The sequence below is a fragment of the Nematostella vectensis genome, chromosome 3 (assembly GCF_932526225.1).
Source record: "Nematostella vectensis chromosome 3, jaNemVect1.1, whole genome shotgun sequence".
Lineage (NCBI taxonomy): Eukaryota > Metazoa > Cnidaria > Anthozoa > Actiniaria > Edwardsiidae > Nematostella > Nematostella vectensis.
The window spans coordinates 8,136,093-8,157,096 of NC_064036.1; the positions used below are offsets into that span (position 1 = coordinate 8,136,093).

Consider the following 21,004-nt stretch of genomic DNA (forward strand, 5'->3'; position numbering starts at 1 on the left):
AAGTTCCTTGATGTGAACTATTTCACATAAGATGGTATTTCAGCATGCTCCAGGAAAACTAAATTTGGTTAGGAATAAGGGGGAAAGATTTTTAAATGAGTCATTCCAGTTTCCACTTGTTCATGTAAATTTTTTTTTACTAACACTCAGAACACTTTACATATTGTTGTAGCAATAGAGTAGTTTTCAATTACTCCATTTCATTTTTATTAATGAAACAGTTTAGGTTAATGAAAATCCCGCTATCACTATGGTCAAAGGGCAATATCTCTGAAATTAAGGGTCAATCCCTTAAAAAGTCAAGTATATCAATTTTTTTTCTGACTTTTGACTGAATCAAGTAAAAAAATACAACGAGCTTCCTTTCAGGAGGGAAGCATAACCACTAAAGCAGTTTTCTAACTTATGGCCTCAGTTTGTCTGATAGTTAGTTTAATATATATATTTTTTATTTTCCTGGAAGAAGCCACTGTGTTTATGGACAAATGGAAGGTGATATGAATGCTAAGGTATCATCCAAGTTCAAGAAATAAGATGTTCCATTGAATTTAAGCAATTTTATCAATCAACAAATACACCACACCATCAACAAATAAATGAAGTTTAATATGGACTTTATTAAAATCCTTTACAATACAAGTTAACAAACATTGCTATTTCAAATTGTTGTCATGGTTGTTCAGGACTGTGCAGCTGATCCTGTAGACAGTAGCGCAAGGATTCCACCAGCAACAGATGTAGAGAGCAAGTAGTTACTATAAAGTCAAGGGCATAACAGATTGAATACAAAGGTGTAACTAACAAATGATCATCATCTCAGATTATCTTGGTCAGTGAATTATATAGACTGTGTATACCAACTGACAAAAAGTTGACCAATCATTAAACTGACCCTACATACATAACTTATGAGCAAACATGTTTTTACCAATATAATATTTATGTTGTTATAGTATCAATGACCATAAAGTTTATACCAAAAAAGAGAAAGAAAGACTTCAAAAAGTGAAAACTTTTTATAACTAAAAAACAATTTTTCAATGTCTCCGACACCTGCTGCAAATAAGTTAGATCATGTCAATTGTGATCGCAAATTCAATAAAGGATACGCAGATGGATGCAGGGACCTCAGGGCATAGAACGATGCAAACAGGACAAGGAAGAGGTACAAGGCATTGTTGTAGAAGATGGAGAAGGTCATTGCTTCCATGTCAGCAACCTTGTTCTTCTTCCATAGGATCCTGAAGAATAAAAATAACTAAAAATTACTAACATTTCAACATTTAGCACAAATTAACAATAACAATAGTAGCATTGCATTTTTATTGGTAAACAAAATTTTAGGAAAAGAAAGCCAACTATGCGCGTTCATATAAGCCATTTTACGATATGACATAACATGACAAATTTCAGGACACAAAGCCTAATGTTAGGTATTACGATTGATTACTTAAAAGAGAGAAAGATAAGGGAAATTATTGATTTTCAAAATGTGTCCATGCTAATTTACAAAATATAAACAATAAGTTAACAGGGATTTCAAAAAGCGTCCATAAGTAGAAGTATCTGCTTATGAGAGCAACCATTAGAAGAGAATTCTACATTAGTAGACGAGTCTTCCCTGCTAGCAGAGGCCTCTTTTCTCTGTATTTCGCTGGGCTGGCATTCGCGAGGAAAGAGACCTCTGCCATGGGTCGTTTGATCAAACCGCCGTCCACGATCGTGGATGGGAGATCCAGAGCGCATGCTCTGTTCATCAATTGCTGGCCACTATTTGAGCCTACAATGACTAGCGCATGCGTGAAGCGTATATCCGCTGTGGGATAATAATACCGCATTTGAAACGGCGTCCTCCGTAGAAATATCACGCGACGAATAATAAAAGAAGCCATTCAATACCTTGTCTTCATTAAGAATTTTCTCTCTTTTGACTAACGGGTCAATCTACCGTTTACAGCTTTTGCATATTCTTCTTGAATTAGCTGATCTAAGTTTACCAAAAGGTTTTGTAACATTTTCTTCAAGTCCAACTGTGGGTGATGCTTACATTGAAGAAACTCGCCTGTGCAGAAGTCTTGAAATTTATCCCACAAACAAGACAAAACTCTTCTTTGCTGCCTTTGCTGTTCAATCTTTTTGACGTTTAGGTGATTGAAATTGAACAGTTGTTTTCTTTTTTCGGAGAGGAGAACTAACCGCTTGATTCTTAATTTGCGACAAAAATTAGCATATTGATAGCTTTCGCGCGATAGTACGGGTTTTGCCACGTCATGCAGTCGCTTAGAAACGCTCACGCATGCGCAACGGAAACAGTTTCGACCCATGGCAGAGGCCTCTTTTCCTCGTGAACGCCAGCCCAGCAAAATATAGGGAAAAGAGGCCTCTGCTAGCAGGGAAAGAAGAGTCCACCTTTCATCCTTTTCTTGGCGTGTAAGCTTCTTGTTGGGGTCCAGCTCCTGGTTGACTTCCTTAGTGATAGCAGCATCTCTCCTCTGGGCAATTCTATAAGCAAGGGTAAAGCAAAGTTTTGGTTAGAATTGAAGCTTTTCTTTTATTTATCCACTTTCATACAGCCATACCAAGCTACTGAAAGTTTCAATCAAATTACCCTATACAATGTTAAAAGTGTGCCATTTTGCTTTTTTTTTGTGCCATTCTGCTTTTTTCAGCCAGATTTTGGAAAAGCAACATACTTTTTTTTATAAATCATTTTTTTAGGGTGAGGTATATTATTGTTTTGATTAAGATGTGAGACATTTTTTTGAGGGCAACATGGGTGGCATATAGTATCCTAACAGAAGTTTCAGAAGTAGGAATACAGTAGTCAGGCCAAAAGGTCTGTTAGAGAGACATGGAAAATTATAAAGATAGAGGGAATGAACCTGTTTAAAGTATGTCAAAGCTAGATTTCTAAACTATCAGTTAATTAAAACTTGAACTAGAAGAAACGTAGTACCAGACATTATATCAATGCAAATTCTATGAATATATTAGCACCACAAAACAAGGCAACCTGTATTCAGGGAACAAAGCACAAACTGGAAGGCGAAGAAGAACTAGGCACTACGCTAAGATAAATGTGGGATCGTTTTTAAGTTATTGAAAACGCGTTAGCCAAAAAAAAGTTGCGTAACGTAGATCAGCCAATAGAGAAATGGAACGTATAGTATAGGATGGATTAGGTTACTATACTTACTTGTGCTTCAATTGGAATTTGACGTTCTTGTAAGCGAAAGCCACCAGCCATGTGCTAACTAGCGTCATCACGGCGAAAAGAATCCCTGAGGAGTAAGGATCCATTTGGTGTATTCTCCAAAAGAGCCCTAAAACAACCCAAAAATTGTTAGCGAAGAAGAGATCAAGAAATTCGAATAATGCAACGTGTACAAAAGTAGTAGGACAACAAGTCTTCTTTTGAAGGAATTTCGTTGGTTTTCTTACATAGAGGGATGGCGGAGACGATGAGAGCGTTAGCGTAGAACAAAATGCTGGATTTTGTGGAAACTGATCGGCTGAAGTTTTGGAGCAAAAGCTCGTCTTCTTTTGATAGCTTCTTGCCGTTCGCCATGATGACTGAAATAAAGAAGAGAAAGAAGGCACGCGATAGCCTGGACACTAACTTACTAATAGCCTCGATTTGATAGTCGACCGGTAGGGGCTGGCACTAACGTCCAGTTTTGGCGGATACATAAAAATGTGCGCGGGTCATGTAATATGTACTTTTTTCTCTTTTTCTTTTATTAACGGAAAGGTATGTATAATTAATACAGCTTGGTCAAAAATTCTCTAAAGGTGCGTTCACAAAAATATATACAGTTGTTTTGGGCAAAACCTAGCAGGAGAATGGGAAAATATGATTTTTTCTCGCACAAACTAGGTCCACACCTGATATTTAGTAAAAGGTTTTAACACCTGATGTTTAGTAAAAGGTTTTACTAAAGGTCATAAATGTCATCAATTGTGCCACTCTGACTGACGCGTCTATTATATCACAGGGAGCTCACCTCTACATTTTGAATAAAGTTAGAGTTGTTTCCTTAGCTTTGCGCTGTTGATTATTTTTGGTGCGTGTGTGCTTTTGTATCTTTTGTCTACTTTTTCGGCGCCCGGTGCTTTCTGGCGCTCTCTCATTGGTTAGCGGTCTAACGGCCGTCTCGTCCGTGAAATGGCTTCCATGTCACGACATACCTAGTGAAAAGAGACAAGAGATGGAACTCTTTTTACCCGCCCTAGAAAACACGGCAGAAAAATGTCTTTAGCTCGAATTCATAGGCCCAAAATTCGTACAGCTATAGAAGAAAGATACCTTTTTAGCTAGTGATGTTAAAAAAATGAATAAACACGTTCTCATGTCCACAATAATGCATCTCGCAAACCTTTCATTCTCTGGCTCTATTCTGCCGTTTCATCCGAGGCAGAGGTGGACGGAAGTAGATGCATCAAGGCACCTTTTACTTCCGTTTGCATATTAATAAGCGAATCGCGCCAGCCCATGCTTGTTTCCCTCGCACGAGACAAGCGGGGAGAACTCTTCGAAGAAAAATATGTCAGTCTTTCACTTCTTTTTGTTTCTACGAGTTGTTTGTTTTTCGAATTTTTCTATGTAATCTATTTTGTTCCTATTTTTAAACCTATTCCTGTGCCTATGCCCTGAATCCGTATGAGGAATCCGCGTATGAGGAAAATGTGAAGAAATAATATTTTCAACAGTCAAAACTGTTATTTACCAGCTGACGATGTCGAATGCCGAAGCCATTTTCAAAGATTTTTTTCGGTTCTATTGCCTTTGAGTTTTTGAAAGGTGACGTCACTCTTTAAAACCACTTCCGCTCATCTCACTTTCGTCCACCTCTGCTCAAGACGCTAGCGGCAGAAACTTTAGCGAGAGTTTCATCCCTTGTCTCTTTTTACTAGGTATGCCGTGACACGGAAGCCATTTCGCAGTCGAGACGGCCGTTAAACTTCTAACCAATGAGAGAGCGCGCCAGAAAGCACCGGGCGCCGAAAGAGACACGAGATATAAACGTACACACGCACCAAAAATAATCAACAGCGCAAAGCTAAGGAAACAACTCAACAAATAACTTTATTCAAACTGTAGAGGTGAGCTCCCTGTGATTATATGGAGGGGGATTTATAAGGTTACTGAAGAACCTTCAATAAGAAATGACCGTTATGGCGGGCACCCTACCTGCAAGCCCCCTATGTATGCACCTACACATAGGCTTGGATGTCTTATCTTGCAAAAATGCTTGGATGTCAAAACGGGAGTTGTTTTTATTTTGGGATTAGAGACCAACCATTTGATTCCTCAAGCAACCATTTCATATCGACACACCCCAAAAAACAAAACTTGTGGCTGGCTTACAGCTGAAAATAGCCTGGGGATGCCCCTGTTTTGATAGGTCGGCAGCAAAATTCAGAGATTCCCTTAGTGTGCTGTAATTTATTTTGCATTCACTTGTCAATTGCATTTAACAAAATCAAATCAGCAAAATATATATTTATTCTACATAATAAGACAGAATCACTCACAGAAAAGACAGGCACTTTTATGTTACAATATTTACATAAATAAATATCTCACTGACTATAAATCCTTTTACATACTGCTAATTGTCATTAGGAATGAAAAAAGTGGTTTCACTTTTATTAATTATGGGAATGCTAGCAATTTCTACAGGGTGTACTGTGGAGCAACACATTATATGTTGATGCACACCACAGTTATGCCACAGAATTGGCCAAAGAAACCTATGATGATTTTCTTCTGTGTTGCCTACATTTCCTACCAAGAGCATATAGCAACTTCAAGTCAATACTTCCACTGTATTGAACTGAATGATTATAATTATCATATCTTTATTAGCCCTAGTTTCCCCAAGAAGAGAATCATTTCTAAAATGGTAGTATGGGGATAATAATATCAAGTATTATTTATCTGAGTACCCTAAAGGACAAAAATATATTAAATATTCTACTGCTTGGTTTGAATTTTCTTCAGTTGTCCCCATCAACATTTAATAAAATGCAACAGAATGTAGTATATTTCTTTTATATTTGTCTTCAAATTTTGCGACAACATCATTAATCTCATCTTCCACATCAGTAAGCTTTTCAATCTGCAAAAAAATGGTAAAAATATGTTAGCTGTGTTATAGCTGTGATTGGGCTATATTCATTTTTACATTAGCTAGTATCTGGGGAGGGTGAAGTATTGGACATTGGGCTGATAAGGGAGTGTAGAAATTATATAATTATATAATACCTTGAATATCAATATACCCTTTTTAGTATCAAGTGGGATGGTTTGCATCACATGCATGAGAAGTTATCATAGGAAAAATGATCATTTTTGATGGTGTCCATCAATAAGAAACGACACACATTTTGGTTGTCAACGAGGCTGTGCACCCACCCTGTGTAATGGGGTGTGCTCTTCTTATTTCGTCCTACAGAAAAACAGATACTCACTGCTTCGCAAATCTCACAAATCAGAAATGCACCAAGGGTAGCTTCTTCATGGTTATCCAGAATATCGATGTTAACAACATGTACTGGTTTATAAGACTGTGCATCCAGGCCTTCTAAATCTGTGAAAAAAAGTGAATAACAGTTACCTTTTTTATAATAAAAAAATTGCAGCATATGATGAAGCATGTCCTATAAAAACGGCATAGGATATGGGAGGGGAAATTTTATTTTTACTTTAGCATCCGATTGGCCTCAAAAACTGAAAAAGAACAGGGACATAGCCAGGATTTTAACAGGAGGGAGCCCAAACGGCCCTTTCAAGGCATTTTCTCCTGTATTTTAGATAATGGCTCATACATTTACAATATTTTTGGCTGCTAGAAGGCGGGGGAGCGGGTCCTCTGGGCCACCCCCTGGCTACACCCCTGAAGAAAGGGGATTCAGGGTTCCTCTGCTCACAATAGATTTTTTAACTTCATATTAGCTTACGTTCTATTACTTGGTCGTAAACTCTTTCCTCTGCTGTTATAATTAAGTCAAAGTGTTCAACAGCTTCTTGAAACCTCTCTGGAAGAGCCTTTATTCTTCTGTTTCTGTCCAGCATGTGGAGAATTCCATTCTGTGTATATCTGAATTTTTAGGTCAAGGGTTTATCTGATAGGGTATGGACAATTTCAACAATTACAAATTTTATAAACACAGGTAATATAAAGGGTTCCATTATGGGGAGGGTTGGAAGGAAGGAGTATATTATCTAAGTCATGGTTATCCCCACCCCAAACCACTCTGTCTTAAGGGGCTGATACCTAGATCACTCTGTTTATAGCCTCTCTACTCTAAGTCTGGACTGCACACAAATGGTGTCAAATAGTGCTGAGAATAACAGTAGATGACTTCGACCAAATACTGGGTTGCACAATAAAAAAAATAGTAGTGTGAGAATTTGGGTGAGGAAATAGCAGAAAGCAGGCCACTGCAGCTGCAAGATTGGTTCTGCACGGGTGGTAGAAAGAGATGAGTGCAGGCAGGCAAAGCTCAGCCATTCAAATGCATCTTTTATTGTATCTAAGGCTTTGTTCTCTTAGGATGTTTGCACATGGCTAACCTATGATAGTGACTACAGGCATAGCTACAGAGGGTCAGTTTCTTTCAGATTAAGTTTTCTACTTTCTTGCCTATATTTTGGAAGTGTGTAATAAAGATCTGTAGGTCGAATATGTTCTTCATTTTTTGACAATTAGGGCACAGGTATATATGGTAATCCAAGTGGAGGGCTCCTGACATGTAATCCGACATCTTAGGTAAATAGAGACTGGTATTGGCAATGAAAGGTCTGCTTGATGTGTACCACTCCCAGTCATCACAGACATAACTACCCTTGCAGATTAGGGAGCACCATGGCAACGACAGTGGTAGTCTTCAAACAGCTAGCATTCTTGTTCCACGACTGGTAGTACTGGAAATTATCTTACTTAGTCTTCTTTCACAGGAATAAGGGCTTATCCCATCTAATAAGTTTAAATGGCATCCTTTAAAAGCTTATGCTGTTGGCTCTGTCACCTATCTTCTTTCTGCCTAGTAGTAGCACATAAGTCATTCAAAGAATGCTCCCAGTGTGTTCTGCTGGTGGCAGCATCCCTTGCCTCATCCCATGTCTTCCATCCCGCACTGTTGCTTTCTCTCTACTCTTCTTCGCCAGGGTGTCTTGGGCCTTCCTCTCTTCTTTTTTCCTTCAGGTGACCACAATAGGGCTAGGTTGGCGTGCAATGTGCTATATATGTTGGCTCTGCAATGGCCTAAAAATTGTTCTTTTTTTTTTATAGAGGAACCCAGATTGAAAGGTCACTTTTTTTTTCAAATCTCCCTACAGCTCATGCCCAGCACATAGCAGTTTGTAAGAGAAAACACTCTAATAAACATTATCTTTAACTACAGAGAATTACAGTTTTATACTATATGAGATTTTGCCAAATAGGATATTACCAGAAGACACTGACCCATACTGAACCAACATGAATTACCAGTATCTGCACCCCTTTCCAGTAAGCCTGGAAAATCAATTGTATAAGTCAAGTTGCAGATAAGGCAGCACAAACTTATGGCATTGGTTTGGATGGTTCAAGGACTAGAGTGGCTACGGAGATGCCAAGTCCCCCAAATTTGGGTCAAACTTACAAATTTTAGACCTTATTTCACAGCTAATAAATCTTGGAAAACTGGACTTCTAATGCTTTCAGTTCTTTAAACGGGCACACTGAAGGACCAAACGCAATGATTGGTTGCATATTCATTACTTTTTTTTTTACTTTTTTCAATGCCAGCCACACCTGGATTTTTTGGGTGGGGATAGAGAACCAGCACAGGTTGAATGCACACATCCCTTGAGCTGCAAAAAAGCAGGTCATTTCTTATTGAAAAATATGATCCTTATGGCTGTGCAGTCCCTTAGCAAGCCCTGGGTATTTGCCTATAACCAGATATGTTGATGATCAAAGTATGGTGCTCATTTCTGCATGACAAGCTGATGTAATGAAGATATCATTCTGGATTAATTTATTGGACAATTGCAGCTCCTTCAAACACCACCACCATGTCATCTTCAAACACCACATCAGTGTCATCTTACAATCTCATCAGTGCTGTCTTTTACCGTCCCCATGACTCATAGCATAACCAAAGCATTTAGAATGTCACATAGAAAGATCCCTATAGTCCAAGAAAATGTCAGCTTGTACAACATGCCAAGTTCCGAAGAAAAGGTGCAAAATTGTCTGGGTACATTAGAAATGTGAGCATTTGTTGCCTCAAATTCATAGCATAAGGTGAAATGACCAGTCAATATTCTCGACTCAGCAGGGTAGGTTAATTTATGCTGTGAAGTGTGGCCATGTCATCTGTAAATGCTACACTGTTTTATCACAGTCAAAGGAGTTAGCCCAGATAGAGTTGGTTGATAGCAGCTCTTGATTGTTGTTCAATAAATTTATATTGTTCCAACAAATACCAATACCATAAATCCATCACCCAGTTATCAAACAATCACTTCAAGCATCTGGCAGTCATAGACGATGCTTTACTGTCTGGAAAAAAAACCCTGCATTTCTTTTGTAGTCAGCTTTTGGAATGACTGAGTCCTCTGTGCCCTACTGGAGCTAGCAGGGTAAAATCCATGGTTGAACAATGGGTCTTGGTGGAGTATATGGTGTTCTTTAATTCTTCTCATATTCCCACAGGTGTCAGAGGCAGGTCCAAATCTCAACAGTTCTTGGTTGACAAGGGATGACCTTTGATGAAACTAGTCTTTCAGTTGTCTTTTTTAAGTGTCAAATAATTGCCTTTAGAGTTTCTCAAAGAGAATTCACTCTTACATCATTTATGTGTGGAGAAACACCAATAACTTTCTGATGAAGTCTTCTTTTAAGAATGCCAATATGTTGAGGAGCTTCATGAATAATTACACTTGCTGAATGAAAGATTTATATCACTTCTTGCTGATAATCACTATCTTACCAATAAATGTCTTTCATTAATTATGCCCAACATCCAAAAATCAAACAATTAGTATCCTCACCAAAGCTACAGCACAAAGAGATAAGGTTGGACCACCTATCAATAACTTGGATGCATAATTTAGAAAGCAAAAAAAAAAAAAAAAAAAAGGATGGTTAAACTAGTTGCATCAATATAAAACCAGGTTTGTCTTTTATATGTCCTATCTTTCCATCATTGATTTATAATACATTATACTTAAGTCATTCTGACATGTTGGGAGGAACAGCAAAAAAAATAAAGTTCAGTGGTTAACACTGTAAACACTATTGCTACTGCAATTTTTAGTTCTGCAAACACTTGGCAACATTAAACCCAGTTAAGCAGACATCTAATTCTTGAAGGTTTACACTTTGGGGCCTCTGATTTTGGAAAACCCAGCTGCAAAATTGAATTATCAAAAGCAATCAAAATGTTGAACAATTGCTGCAATTTGGAGTTTGTTCACGACAGGCCCTAGATAGCTAGTAGATTGACAGGGCTACAACAATAAAGTGGCTTTAGACTTGACATATAAGTAGTTTGTAGTAAAAGGAAAGGATAAGGGTAGGATAGGGATAATAAACATAAAAAATAAGAGATAATTAAATAAATAGAACTCGCATTTAAATAAGCATTTGCGGGTCCCAGTCTTCACACTGGAAACATATCTTTCACTTGTTACTGTGTAAAATGGATATGGCATGTAAATTCCATATGGAATTTCCTGTTACCTTATATTACAAAGTTGTCACTTTTAGAGAGAACTTATCACTTGATCAAAGCTGTTATGACCAAATCAACTTTACCAGGATGCATTGCTTTGTGGTTGCTTTCATGAGACAATTTTAGGACTTTCCCGACTAACTGCACAAGGAATCAAATACTATGGCTACCTGAGAATTTGACAAATGCTTGGACTTTTATAGCAGGAGAAAGTAATGCATCAAATATGGTGAACTGACAGCTTAAAGGGACACTTGCACATTAAGAGTGGTTTTTCGTGTTATTTTGGCAATCTCAAAGGCAGTTAAAATCATGCAAAATAATTAAAATAACTATCCAGGTTTGTTGAATATGATGGATCTTTCAGATAAACACAATATTGTGGCTTGAATTCCACACATCAAGAAGATGGATATGGGTTGAACAAAGTACTTATAGGTTTTGGAACAAGGCTCAAACCTTGAAATTGCATAAATAAACCAAATAGATATTTTGCATAAAATCCCTTTTATGGTGAATTGGCTCATTTCTCTTTTTATGCATAGGCAAAGTAATAAGAAATATTTTACATTGTTTTGCTCCACTCTTTTATACTTTATCAAACTTTCTCAGAACAAGCATGCAAGTGCAACTTTAAATAGGAGATTAGTTTTAAATAATTCAGCACATTTAATTTAGGCAGGAATAAAAATTTGTAGGCTGAGTTTATACAGTTAAGATTTTTTTTTTCAAAATTTAGACATTTTATCCTTTTTAATTCACAAAAATGTGATATGTACTTTTAATAATGCATGATCTTCTAGCTTTTGTCTAACAAAACAAACATGAGTTACATAGAGGGGTGATCCACCTCGCAACACCCCAAAATTGAAAAAAGGCAAACTGAGGAACTAAAACTTTTTCATTTCAATTTTGAGCTTTTCATTTTGTCCTTCTCATGTCTAAAACAGGGTTTTATGAGACCCCCAACTTGCTTTGAAGCAGTTACCTTGGCAAGAACTATAGTGATATTTATCAATTATTTGATACCTCTAGTTGGCCAGCTCCATCAAGAACAGGCTACATCCAAACTATGGGCAATAAAATCCTTAACTTTTCTTTCCAGCAAGGCCACCCAATTGTTTTTTGGTGTTGTTGTTGTTGCAAATATACTATCTAAAACACAACTTGTTATTAAAAAGACTGGGAAGTATCAGCTAAGACAAGCTGCTGGACACAGGATATTTCTATATACTCCTATTTTCCTTGATTTCACTTTTTACAGTACAGGGAAAAAAACTTGTGTGAATTTATAGGATTCATTTGAGACTAAAAATAAATTAGAGATGTTTATTACTCCACCACAACTTTGTCAAGCACTACCACCTGAGAACTCAGGCCTGGGCTTAAGTGTTGGGCATCATTCCAAGGGAGTTGATTTAAGAGGTTTATTTTTGTTTTTTTATCTATCTAGAGGTTCAGTAATCTGCTTGCAAGGCTTTACTCAGTGTTTTCATGCTTTGAGTCTAGGTTCTGTGACCCAGGCTGTGCCGATTTGAAGTGGGATAAGATGTTTAGTAAAGATGGGTAATCAATGTCACACACCAGATGTCAGGTGGCACTAGATATATTTATTTTGTGCCACAAAACCAATTTAAGTAAATATAGCAGACAGTTTGGTATACTTTTACCTTGATACACTAGATCCTGTGAACTTGTTCCATCTGATATAAATGGTGGCTTGGTTCTTTTAGTTATTTTATAAACTATACTCTCTAGGACCTTAATTTACTTGAGTATTTATAAATACTCAATTCTAATCAAGGTTCACCCAAAGTAGTCTTCTCCTTGAAAGCTGAAATAAGTGCTTGTGTCATCTAAACACTCTAGAAAGTGTATGCAGGTAAAACAGAGGAAGTTGGAATAAGAAGTGAAGAAAGCACCCTCCAAACCCAATACACAAGCAAAATAGAAACCTAATAAAAATGGGATCTAATGCTACCCCGAACCCTAAAAAAATCATCACCCTGAATTTTTTTTTCCTGATAAACCTGTTTACCACCAAACATCAAAGCAATGACGCCATCGAGCCTTTCCGGTAGAAAACCATATCGAGAACTATTTTCGATGATTGTGGCGGGATACAAAGCAGAGTCTTTTCTCAGTAAATCTTTGTACATTTCGTCATAAGGGGTATCAAACGTATAAATGTTGGGTTTGTCTGGCGCTGGGCCTGGGAGCTTGACGTGAGTTCCCGATCCGTATGACTTCACGTTAAAACCACGCTTGCTGCAAAGAAAGGAAGAAAACATTAAATCTCTTACACTCAAATGGACGATCCACTTCCTTTTCTATTTTCTGTCATCGTTTTATAACGTTAACCCCCTTATCCATCTTTTTACCTCAGGAAATTATGAGCTTCCATACTTCGGTTTTGGTTACTGGAACAGACAACTGCAATTTTCAACTTGTGCACCATAATTGACAAGTTAAAAGGCATCTAAACGCACCGAAAATGGCTTAATATTATTTCTCAAGATATAGAAGCTATAAATTTTAAAATAACCTAACAAATATACTATTTAAACGTGCGATGGAAACAGATTTTTCCAACAAACTAAACCACCGACTTTTCAAAATGGACTCCGTGAAACGACTAGCGCAGCTTCTGTGACGTCACATACGGGACCTGTCATTTCCAGTCTACTTTGCGATAGGCTAACGCGGGTGGGATTGAGTATTATTTAGTAAAAAAAGATGGCGGATGAAATAGGTGAATTTGACAGTTTTGGGTTAGATGCGAAAAATGAGGTGAGCTCTTTTCGTTGTTTCATGTATCTTGCCTGGGAAACCTTACATGTCTTGTTTTACATGTGTAGGATGATGCTGATAATAGAGAAAGCATGACTGAGGGGAATGCGAATAGTAATGGAGTTACCACGCACAACAGTTTAGATGATGTGGTCTGTACACAGGCTCCCCACCCTATGCGCATAAACGCTCATGGAGATCGGCAATGCATACGCAAAGAGTGAAGAAAAACTTTATTTCTAATATGATTTTAGAGAATGAAGTGAAAGGAAAAATATGTATTTTTTTCCTTTGTTCAAGTATTTTTCTCACTTTCAGATGTACAAAAAAGGCGCACGCATGCATTGCCGATCTCCATGAGCGTTCATGCGCATTGGGTTGGGAGCATGTGGTCTGTATTAACTTAAAGAATATGGCTATTGGTAGTCCATTTTATATAACAAAACCCTAAAATTTAACCCTATTCGATTATTATCAGTGCTTATAATCATGACATATTTGAATGATTCCTACCAAAGTAAGAATCCAAACCCACACCTCTAACCCCAAAAAGATGGTGACCCCAAAAAAAATTCAGAAAAGAAGACACAAATGTGATATGTCAAGCTCTGGTGTTTTATTTTTTATGATAATTTTTCTCATCAGCGTCAAAATACCCCATTCATTCCTTTATACTGATAACAGTAGTCCTGGGCTGCCTGTGATATTTCTCCCCCCTCCCCCTCCCCACACACATTGTGATGCTAAGAAATGGATATAATATGTTTTCTTAACACATTGACCCCTGAACCGGCCTGTACCGGCTTTGGGAAGTACCCACAACCCAAAAAATTCATAAATTCAAAATAAACACAACAAGATGAAGATACTCAGGCATCAGTCTAAGGGATAAATGGTCTTGCAGATATGCATCCAACCAAGGTGTTGGCATCTACTCTTAAGCCAAATAATAGCACAGGTTCTTTGACAAATCTCAAATCGAACAAGGAGAGAAAAGCAGAATCACCCCTCTCAATAAAACGCTCAAAATACCACACAAGGGAGAGAGATCAGCAAACACAGCTCAAGACACAAATAGATACCTTTATTCTGATCCTCCAGGTACATTTCCTTGGCCTCAAAACACAATGCCCATTCCTTGAAGGATTGTACAACCACGAAAATATGTTTACGTATTGCAAAGCATTCTGGGAGATACAGGGGAAAATTCACGAGGGGAGGGCCAGTCAACACTCCTCTCCCCAAAGTCAGATGGTTTTTTATAAGTCTTTTCACCCCGAAGCCAAACGAATCAATTCCAGGCCATACAGACCCAGAATAGCAGTGTAAACAATTTTGGAATCAATTTGGTTTCAGAAAAGACAGCATTTAGGAGAGCTGTGGTGATTCATTAGAAAATTATTTTCTCATCCGGGCAAAGCCAAACAAAAAAAAAAATCATCATGAATCCACCTTTGCTTGCAAATATCCATAAGCAAAGCACTCAATTATGCCCCAAAAGACTTCATGATGTCCTGAGACACTCCCCTAATATGCTCATAGCTGTATTTTTGATGAAAAATACAAGCAACCATCAACTTGTGCTGGCTTCAGCACATCGACGAGGGATTAAAAGTGGGGACCGCAAAGCACTGTTGGAAAGCTTGGATACCGCTGACTAGGTGCAGCTGTGTTTGACTTTGACGGGCTGTATAAAACTCAGAATAGGGGGGGAGATATCTGTTTTCAGTCTGTTTTTTGTAAATTCAGCTCCAAAAAAGCCAGGAGTCAATGGGTTAACTCAACTTCTGTTTCATTGGTAATCAGAATTTTTAAGCAAAATCAGGATAATCCTGTCAAAAAAGGGATGGCTGGGCAATAAATCTGGGCTATGGAATCTGAGCATTTGGTAAAATCAGCTGTAAATTCCTCTGCAGCCATCTGTTATTGAAAATGAGAAGAGTGAACAAAGAAAGGAGCTTGAAAGCTGGCTAAATAAGCTTATGAGGGTGAAGATCTCAGATGGCCGCACACTGATTGGCTCCTTTCTTTGTACTGATAAAGATAGGAACATCATCCTAGGCTCCTGCCAGGAGTTTGTGGGCACTCCAGGTACGACACATTCTGAAACACTCTTTCACAATTCCTTCTACTTGCACGAAATATCAAAGTAATGAGATTTGATTTGGAAAAAGGGTCCCTTCTTCTGACCCTTCTCTTAAGCGAACATGTGGCAGTAGGGGATATGTACACCCCTTCCCCCTCTGCCAGCAAAAAAATTATCTGCCTTTCCTCTCAAGCAAAATTTTCTCCCCTCCCCCGGCTCTATCCTGGTGTAAGAACCTGTAAAATTGTGCCCCAAAAGTTTTTTTGTTTGGTAGAACAAATCATTATGAAGACAAAGCTGGATGGAAAGGTGTGGCTTTCAAACTGGGGTAAAGCCCTTCCCCCTTAAGGCGCTAAAAAGTTGTTTTCTACCTCAAAGAGGCATACTGGCTGTAAACTGTCACATTCTGTGAACAAAAACAACAATTTTTGGTCATTGCTGTGACCATGATCAGACATGAGTTGTATGGTGGCTTCTGATGCACCCTAATGCATTTGACTTCACACAATCCTGAGGGTTATCGATTACCATTAATTCACCATCCCATCTGCAAGGAGGGTGGATGTCCTTTTCTATTTACTTATTTTGCCTTTAGCTTATAAACACAGTCTTTACTGTTGTCTTTAGGTGTTGACAAGGAAGACCCCAGGATATTAGGCCTAGCAATGGTTCCAGGTAGACATATCCAGTCAATAGAGGTAGACATGCACAGGCCACCTAAATATGGGGAGTTTGCATAGGTAAAATGTGTACACAGGCCACCTTAATATGGGGAGTTTGTATAGTTAAAATGTGTACACAGGCCACCTTAATATGGGGAGTTTGTATAGTTAATCATAACACTGTGACCACTCAATTTCAATGGTTTACGACAAGACAGTGAAAACCTGAAATCTATTGCTATTCCCAAAAACGACAAGGATCTTGAATTGGCAGAGGTAGCAAAACAACAAATTTGGCTATAAACATATAATTTATTTCATACCACTAAGATTGTAAGTTCTAACAGGCCATGTTTTTTTTCCATAAAATATAGCTTAAGTTAATGTGCATCACTTGGTAAAGTTATGTGACTGCAGTTAGAAAAGTGTGGCTGTCTAGGGTACTTAGGGATGTACCTACTATAGGGAAGCTTAGAGAGTACTTCACAATTTTTCAAGGTACAGTATTCCAGACACATATGTACATCATATACACAGTATACATATCATATGACGATTCATAATTGTTTTATTGCATAAGGTTTCATTTACAGCATTTTGATACCATTTGTAAATACAAAAGTGTAGAGTATAAAATGATTAATCAAAATTTTAAAAATCTGCAGATTAATGAGTACAACACTTGTATGCTACAAAATAAAATTAACATGCTTTGCCTATAAAATTGGTTTAGGATGTTTTTTGTCTGTCTGAGAGACTACTGCACTTGAAGCAAGTGTACAGGCTTGACCAGCCTGCTAGGAAAACACACATGTTGCCTAGCAATGATTGGACAGCACCACAATCTGTGATGTCTCATTAGAGTTCAGTTGTTAGTGGCCTTGGGGGCTTGTCCAGTTCAGCTGTGAGTTTCTGAATCTTTTTTGCATTGCAATCTTGACAGAGTAGATGGCCATCTAAAGGGTAACACCCACTGCCTCCTTTTTCTGATGATAACTGTTTGTTGCAATCCTATAAATAGAACATGGTATCATTTTCTTGATAACCAAGCTATAAGCCAAGCTATAATGTGATGTTTCAAGGTCTTTTGAATACATTCTAGCAAAAAATCAGTGTCGCACAACCAAACAAGGTTTTTGGATACTGGGAGTTTGTACAACAGCAATTTTGTCTATTAAAGGGAAAAAAATCGAAATTGTAATCACACACTGTAGCAAATATATATGAATAATAAAATTTACACATTAACATTACTAACCTCACACTTGTAACACCTGACATGGAAGTCCTTGTTCATTGAAACAATCCGCACAGTCTCATCCTGGCCCTGCGAACATGACATGCACTGGTCACGAAACAATTAAATTATACTTTGAAATATGGTCGAATGTGCTGTAATGTCTTTAAGCACCCACCCCCCCATTTTTATTATTAAATTATAAACCAGTAGGGGCATGGCAGTGCCCTTCAGTTTTAGCGCCCCTTGCATCATGCCATCCGCCCAGTTTTTCTAGTCCGTTTTGAACCTGCTTTAAAAAAGTGACAGTTTACTTACATCCTCAGGAAGGATCAGCTGATGGCATGATGCACAGCGTGGAGAGTACTTTCTGTAGTAGTCCTCTAGACAGTGCACTTTGTTGAAGTTGTCCAGGGTGAAAGGAACACCATCCAAATTCTTATGACATTCTTCACAGTTGAAGCAATGAGGGTGGAAACACTTTCCTGTTGCTCTAAGTATCTAAGGTCAAGAGGCATAAACAGTCTAAAATCCTAAATAATCCTTGGTAAATAATAATAAACATCAATGTTGCTATTGTTGATATATCCCCCTAATATAACTTGCATGGACCTGCCCTTTCTAATGACTATTTCATAGATATTCAAGAAATGAAATATTCCTTACATGCCTTAATAGCATTTTGGAAACCAAAGTGTTTTTGTTTGTGAGAATTTGAGAACCGATCAGTGGAGCACAAGATTGCTGGTGTTGATGTTCTTACAAAAAAAAGATTTTTTTAGATAAAATGCAAATGTTTATCCAAATTTTCAGGGTTTTTTTTACAGATGATCCACAAATTCTCCCCACACAAATGTTCTGCTGTCATTGCATGACCTTTATAGCGCTATGAAAGCACACAAATTGGACCAATAAGAGCATGCATTCTATCTCAATTATTTTATAAATCATATTAAAAGCCACTTATACAGTAGCATAAACACTTTCATGTTGCAAATCTCCTCACTTAATTAGGAGCTAAATGAACTTACCCTATCAGTGATGTGTTGATGACAGTACCAACATGTTTCCAATGAATCCTGGAAATCAGAGAGAAACCAATAAAATGCATAAAGTCTAATTTGGCTTAATCTTTATGCAATCCTTATAACCCCACAGTTCTCAAAGAAATTAATTTCTCACCAAATAATCTGCCTCACAGTAAGCATCGTTGTCAACTTTGTAAAAAACTTTACCAGTGAGTTGACATCCTAGTAAAGAAAAAAATCAAAACAATAAGTACGGATTGGTAGTTTTAAAAATAAGCTATGAATCAGCACAAGTTTGAAAAAGTATGCTGTACACCTCTGTGAAACAAAGTAGTTTCACAGCTGACATTTGAGCATTAGCCCTCAACTCGTCTTCACCACACCTACACAGACCACCTAGTTTTTTCTACAGCTTGTCTGTAGTATTTCTAGTTGTACCAGTTTTAAAAATAGGTTATGCCCCCTGGACATTGACCTTGCTTTAAACCATTGCAGCATTTAGTATATAAACCCCTATTTAGGAAGAAAGACCCTTACCACACTTGACACAGATGAAACACTTGATATGGAAAAGCTTATCCATAGCTGTACAGCCTGTGCCCTCGCCTGACACTTTTTGCCCACATTTACTGCACATCCCTAGAGAGATTAAAGAATGTTAACAATAATTCATTTTTATTATTTACATTGGAAAAGAAAATGGTCTATATACAAGAAAACTGCAAAATAGCAATCTGCAATTGTAGCCTGTTACTTTTGTTACTGAAATTCACTTTAAGACTACTTTTATGCGCTTACCACAGCTTTTTTGTTAACATAAAATTTCACTGATCATCAAAATGATGCTGTACTTGGAAGCACATGAATTCCATATTCTTTACAAATGAATTACACTGGTTAGATTGGATTGGCTAACAAAAGCAACAGTAATATTTGACCCATGTTTAGGAGCATAGAGGCCAAAATGGCCCCCTCCTTATGCCTTTATCTGGATAAAACTCTATCCCCCTCCCCCATTCTCTGTAATCTCTATTGTATATTATCCCTTCAGAATTCAAAGAGATATAAGGATATCCCTCTGAATAATTGGAAGGCGTCCTTTCCTTCCTGTCCTCCTTCCTGTTCATTGTAGCTAGAATCCTGTTCACAGTAACCTGAATCTATTTCCCAGCAAAAAATAAAGGAGAGTCCTAGTTCCATTTTATCCCTTCAGAACCTTGTTTACTTAACAGTATACTCTAGTAAATTTTAAAGTGAAAGCAAAAAGCCTTTTCATTTAGACAATTCATAGAATGATGAATGCTATTGTTGTAAAATCGCTTCATTTTATCAGATATTTTCAATATAAACTGGAATATTGGGCTTCATTGCACTATTGCACTTTGTTATCAAGTGGTGGAATGGATCAGTTGTCTCTATAAAAGTTTGATATATGTACAGACCTTTTTTATCTATTTCTGTCAACGAGACATGTCGCTCATGTCCCTAACTAAATCAAAATACCTATCACTGGTAAACTATTTCTGATTTCTATCGAAATAGCTCATATTAATTGTAGCAGAATGTCTGAAGATGTACGCTATCAAAATAAGTGGTCTAAGTGATCTTATCTCAAAACAATAGACATGAAATTGGAATAATTGTTCTTTTACTGTTTTAAGGTTATATTAATAGAGAACGGAAAAAAATGATCTGTAATGCATTTCAAATCATTTCGTCAGGAGATTTTTTTAGTAAATAGGGTTCAGTGGTAAACCACAATGCTATGATTGTAATCGCACTCGGCTCGGAGACAAGTGGGGACTTGTAATAACGCGCCAGACAACAGCACGTAAAATCACGAAAACTAACTTAATTTCTGTAACAAAATCCGAGACTTTACTTTAAACTGGTGCATTCTTAGCTCGTCATGGCCTGAAACAAAATACTTAGGAGCTGTTTTAGAAGAAAAAAAGGTTGCTAAAATTGAACACATAAAACAGATGTTTGTGCACACATTAGATTTCCACATACACAATCCAGCATAACTCACAGCAAATTATTTGAGTTAGCGAATAAGCTCACTTACCAAAGAAATCAGGATCGGAGGAATGCTCCAAATTTTTCATGAGTAAGTCAGTTAGTGCATCAAGTTCCTCCTCGGCGGATCGAGCGGAGTTTTGGTTCATGGTTGAGTTTGGAGCTGTGCTTTTGCTTAGCCGTGTAGCTGTCATACGCTGAGGTTTAGGGGAGACCGGTGGTGGGGCTTTTTTGCTCTGTGAGCCGGCGATTAGCGTGTGAGAAGACGCCATCGTTCCACTGAACTCTAGGCTGTCAGCCTCACCTCTTGAATTAAAACTTCTGTGCGAATTTACACAGTATCCTCAGCAATTTGGTACTCTACATTAGCCGTTTACGCCTTCCGTAGGCATCCAAGCAAGGAATCTCAAGAATGCCGCCATTGTTTATTATCGATTTGTCTGTTTGGGTACCA

At 37.7% G+C, this 21,004-nt stretch overlaps 4 protein-coding genes across 7 annotated transcripts; 1 reads left to right on the forward strand and 3 right to left on the reverse strand.

The window, feature by feature from the left end:
• Nucleotides 1–587: 587 nt before the first annotated feature.
• On the reverse strand, nucleotides 588–3,603 carry LOC5511238 (translocon-associated protein subunit gamma). Its single transcript, XM_001631596.3, has 5 exons — nucleotides 3,442–3,603; nucleotides 3,197–3,323; nucleotides 2,410–2,502; nucleotides 1,110–1,241; nucleotides 588–755 (listed from the first exon to the last, which is right to left on the reverse strand). The coding sequence occupies exons 1-5, from the start codon at nucleotides 3,566–3,568 to the stop codon at nucleotides 680–682; spliced, it is 555 nt and encodes a 184-aa protein (XP_001631646.1). The 5' UTR covers nucleotides 3,569–3,603; the 3' UTR covers nucleotides 588–679.
• A 1,885-nt stretch (nucleotides 3,604–5,488) lies between these two features.
• Nucleotides 5,489–13,384, reverse strand: LOC5511236 (RNA polymerase II subunit A C-terminal domain phosphatase SSU72). The gene is made up of 5 exons (XM_001631595.3): nucleotides 13,110–13,384; nucleotides 12,853–12,996; nucleotides 6,964–7,103; nucleotides 6,475–6,593; nucleotides 5,489–6,122 (listed from the first exon to the last, which is right to left on the reverse strand). The coding sequence occupies exons 1-5, from the start codon at nucleotides 13,205–13,207 to the stop codon at nucleotides 6,021–6,023; spliced, it is 603 nt and encodes a 200-aa protein (XP_001631645.2). The 5' UTR covers nucleotides 13,208–13,384; the 3' UTR covers nucleotides 5,489–6,020.
• A 24-nt stretch (nucleotides 13,385–13,408) lies between these two features.
• Nucleotides 13,409–16,990, forward strand: LOC116617642 (N-alpha-acetyltransferase 38, NatC auxiliary subunit-like). Of its 4 annotated transcripts, XM_048724641.1 has the most exons (5): nucleotides 13,409–13,518; nucleotides 13,587–13,670; nucleotides 15,435–15,609; nucleotides 16,232–16,361; nucleotides 16,407–16,990. In XM_048724641.1, the coding sequence occupies exons 1-4, from the start codon at nucleotides 13,465–13,467 to the stop codon at nucleotides 16,342–16,344; spliced, it is 426 nt and encodes a 141-aa protein (XP_048580598.1). In that variant the 5' UTR covers nucleotides 13,409–13,464; the 3' UTR covers nucleotides 16,345–16,361; nucleotides 16,407–16,990. The 4 variants fall into 4 exon arrangements, with proteins under 4 accessions (XP_048580598.1, XP_032236434.1, XP_032236436.1 ...); XM_032380543.2 differs by having other exon boundaries at nucleotides 16,232–16,990; XM_032380544.2 differs by lacking the exon at nucleotides 13,587–13,670 and adding an exon at nucleotides 13,837–13,909 and having other exon boundaries at nucleotides 13,445–13,518; nucleotides 16,232–16,990.
• LOC5511225 (lipoma-preferred partner homolog) lies at nucleotides 16,559–20,994 on the reverse strand. The gene is made up of 7 exons (XM_032380541.2): nucleotides 20,600–20,994; nucleotides 19,069–19,170; nucleotides 18,686–18,753; nucleotides 18,535–18,582; nucleotides 17,822–18,004; nucleotides 17,525–17,593; nucleotides 16,559–17,277 (listed from the first exon to the last, which is right to left on the reverse strand). The coding sequence occupies exons 1-7, from the start codon at nucleotides 20,820–20,822 to the stop codon at nucleotides 17,125–17,127; spliced, it is 846 nt and encodes a 281-aa protein (XP_032236432.1). The 5' UTR covers nucleotides 20,823–20,994; the 3' UTR covers nucleotides 16,559–17,124.
• Nucleotides 20,995–21,004: the final 10 nt, after the last annotated feature.

Excerpts from the sequence above, each read along its gene's own strand:
- LOC5511238 (XM_001631596.3), bottom strand. The coding sequence starts at position 3,568 with ATGGCGAACGGCAAGAAGCTATCAAAAGAAGACGAGCTTTTGCTCCAA. Across the intron at positions 2,503-3,196 it reads AAATTCCAATTGAAGCACAA|AATTGCCCAGAGGAGAGATG; the intron begins GTAAGTATAGTA and ends CCTTGCTTATAG. Across the intron at positions 1,242-2,409 it reads CGCCAAGAAAAGGATGAAAG|GATCCTATGGAAGAAGAACA; the intron begins GTGGACTCTTCT and ends TTTATTCTTCAG.
- LOC5511236 (XM_001631595.3), bottom strand. The coding sequence starts at position 13,207 with ATGCCTTTTAACTTGTCAATTATGGTGCACAAGTTGAAAATTGCAGTT. Across the intron at positions 6,594-6,963 it reads TTACGACCAAGTAATAGAAC|ATTTAGAAGGCCTGGATGCA; the intron begins GTAAGCTAATAT and ends TTTTTTTCACAG. Across the intron at positions 6,123-6,474 it reads TTTGTGAGATTTGCGAAGCA|ATTGAAAAGCTTACTGATGT; the intron begins GTGAGTATCTGT and ends ATTTTTTTGCAG.
- LOC116617642 (XM_032380543.2), top strand. The coding sequence starts at position 13,465 with ATGGCGGATGAAATAGGTGAATTTGACAGTTTTGGGTTAGATGCGAAA. Across the intron at positions 13,519-13,586 it reads GGTTAGATGCGAAAAATGAG|GATGATGCTGATAATAGAGA; the intron begins GTGAGCTCTTTT and ends TTACATGTGTAG. Across the intron at positions 13,671-15,434 it reads ACAACAGTTTAGATGATGTG|CCATCTGTTATTGAAAATGA; the intron begins GTCTGTACACAG and ends ATTCCTCTGCAG.
- LOC5511225 (XM_032380541.2), bottom strand. The coding sequence starts at position 20,822 with ATGGCGTCTTCTCACACGCTAATCGCCGGCTCACAGAGCAAAAAAGCC. Across the intron at positions 18,754-19,068 it reads TTTCATCTGTGTCAAGTGTG|GATGTCAACTCACTGGTAAA; the intron begins GTAAGGGTCTTT and ends TTTCTTTACTAG. Across the intron at positions 17,278-17,524 it reads TCAGGTGTTACAAGTGTGAG|GATTGCAACAAACAGTTATC; the intron begins GTTAGTAATGTT and ends TTCTATTTATAG.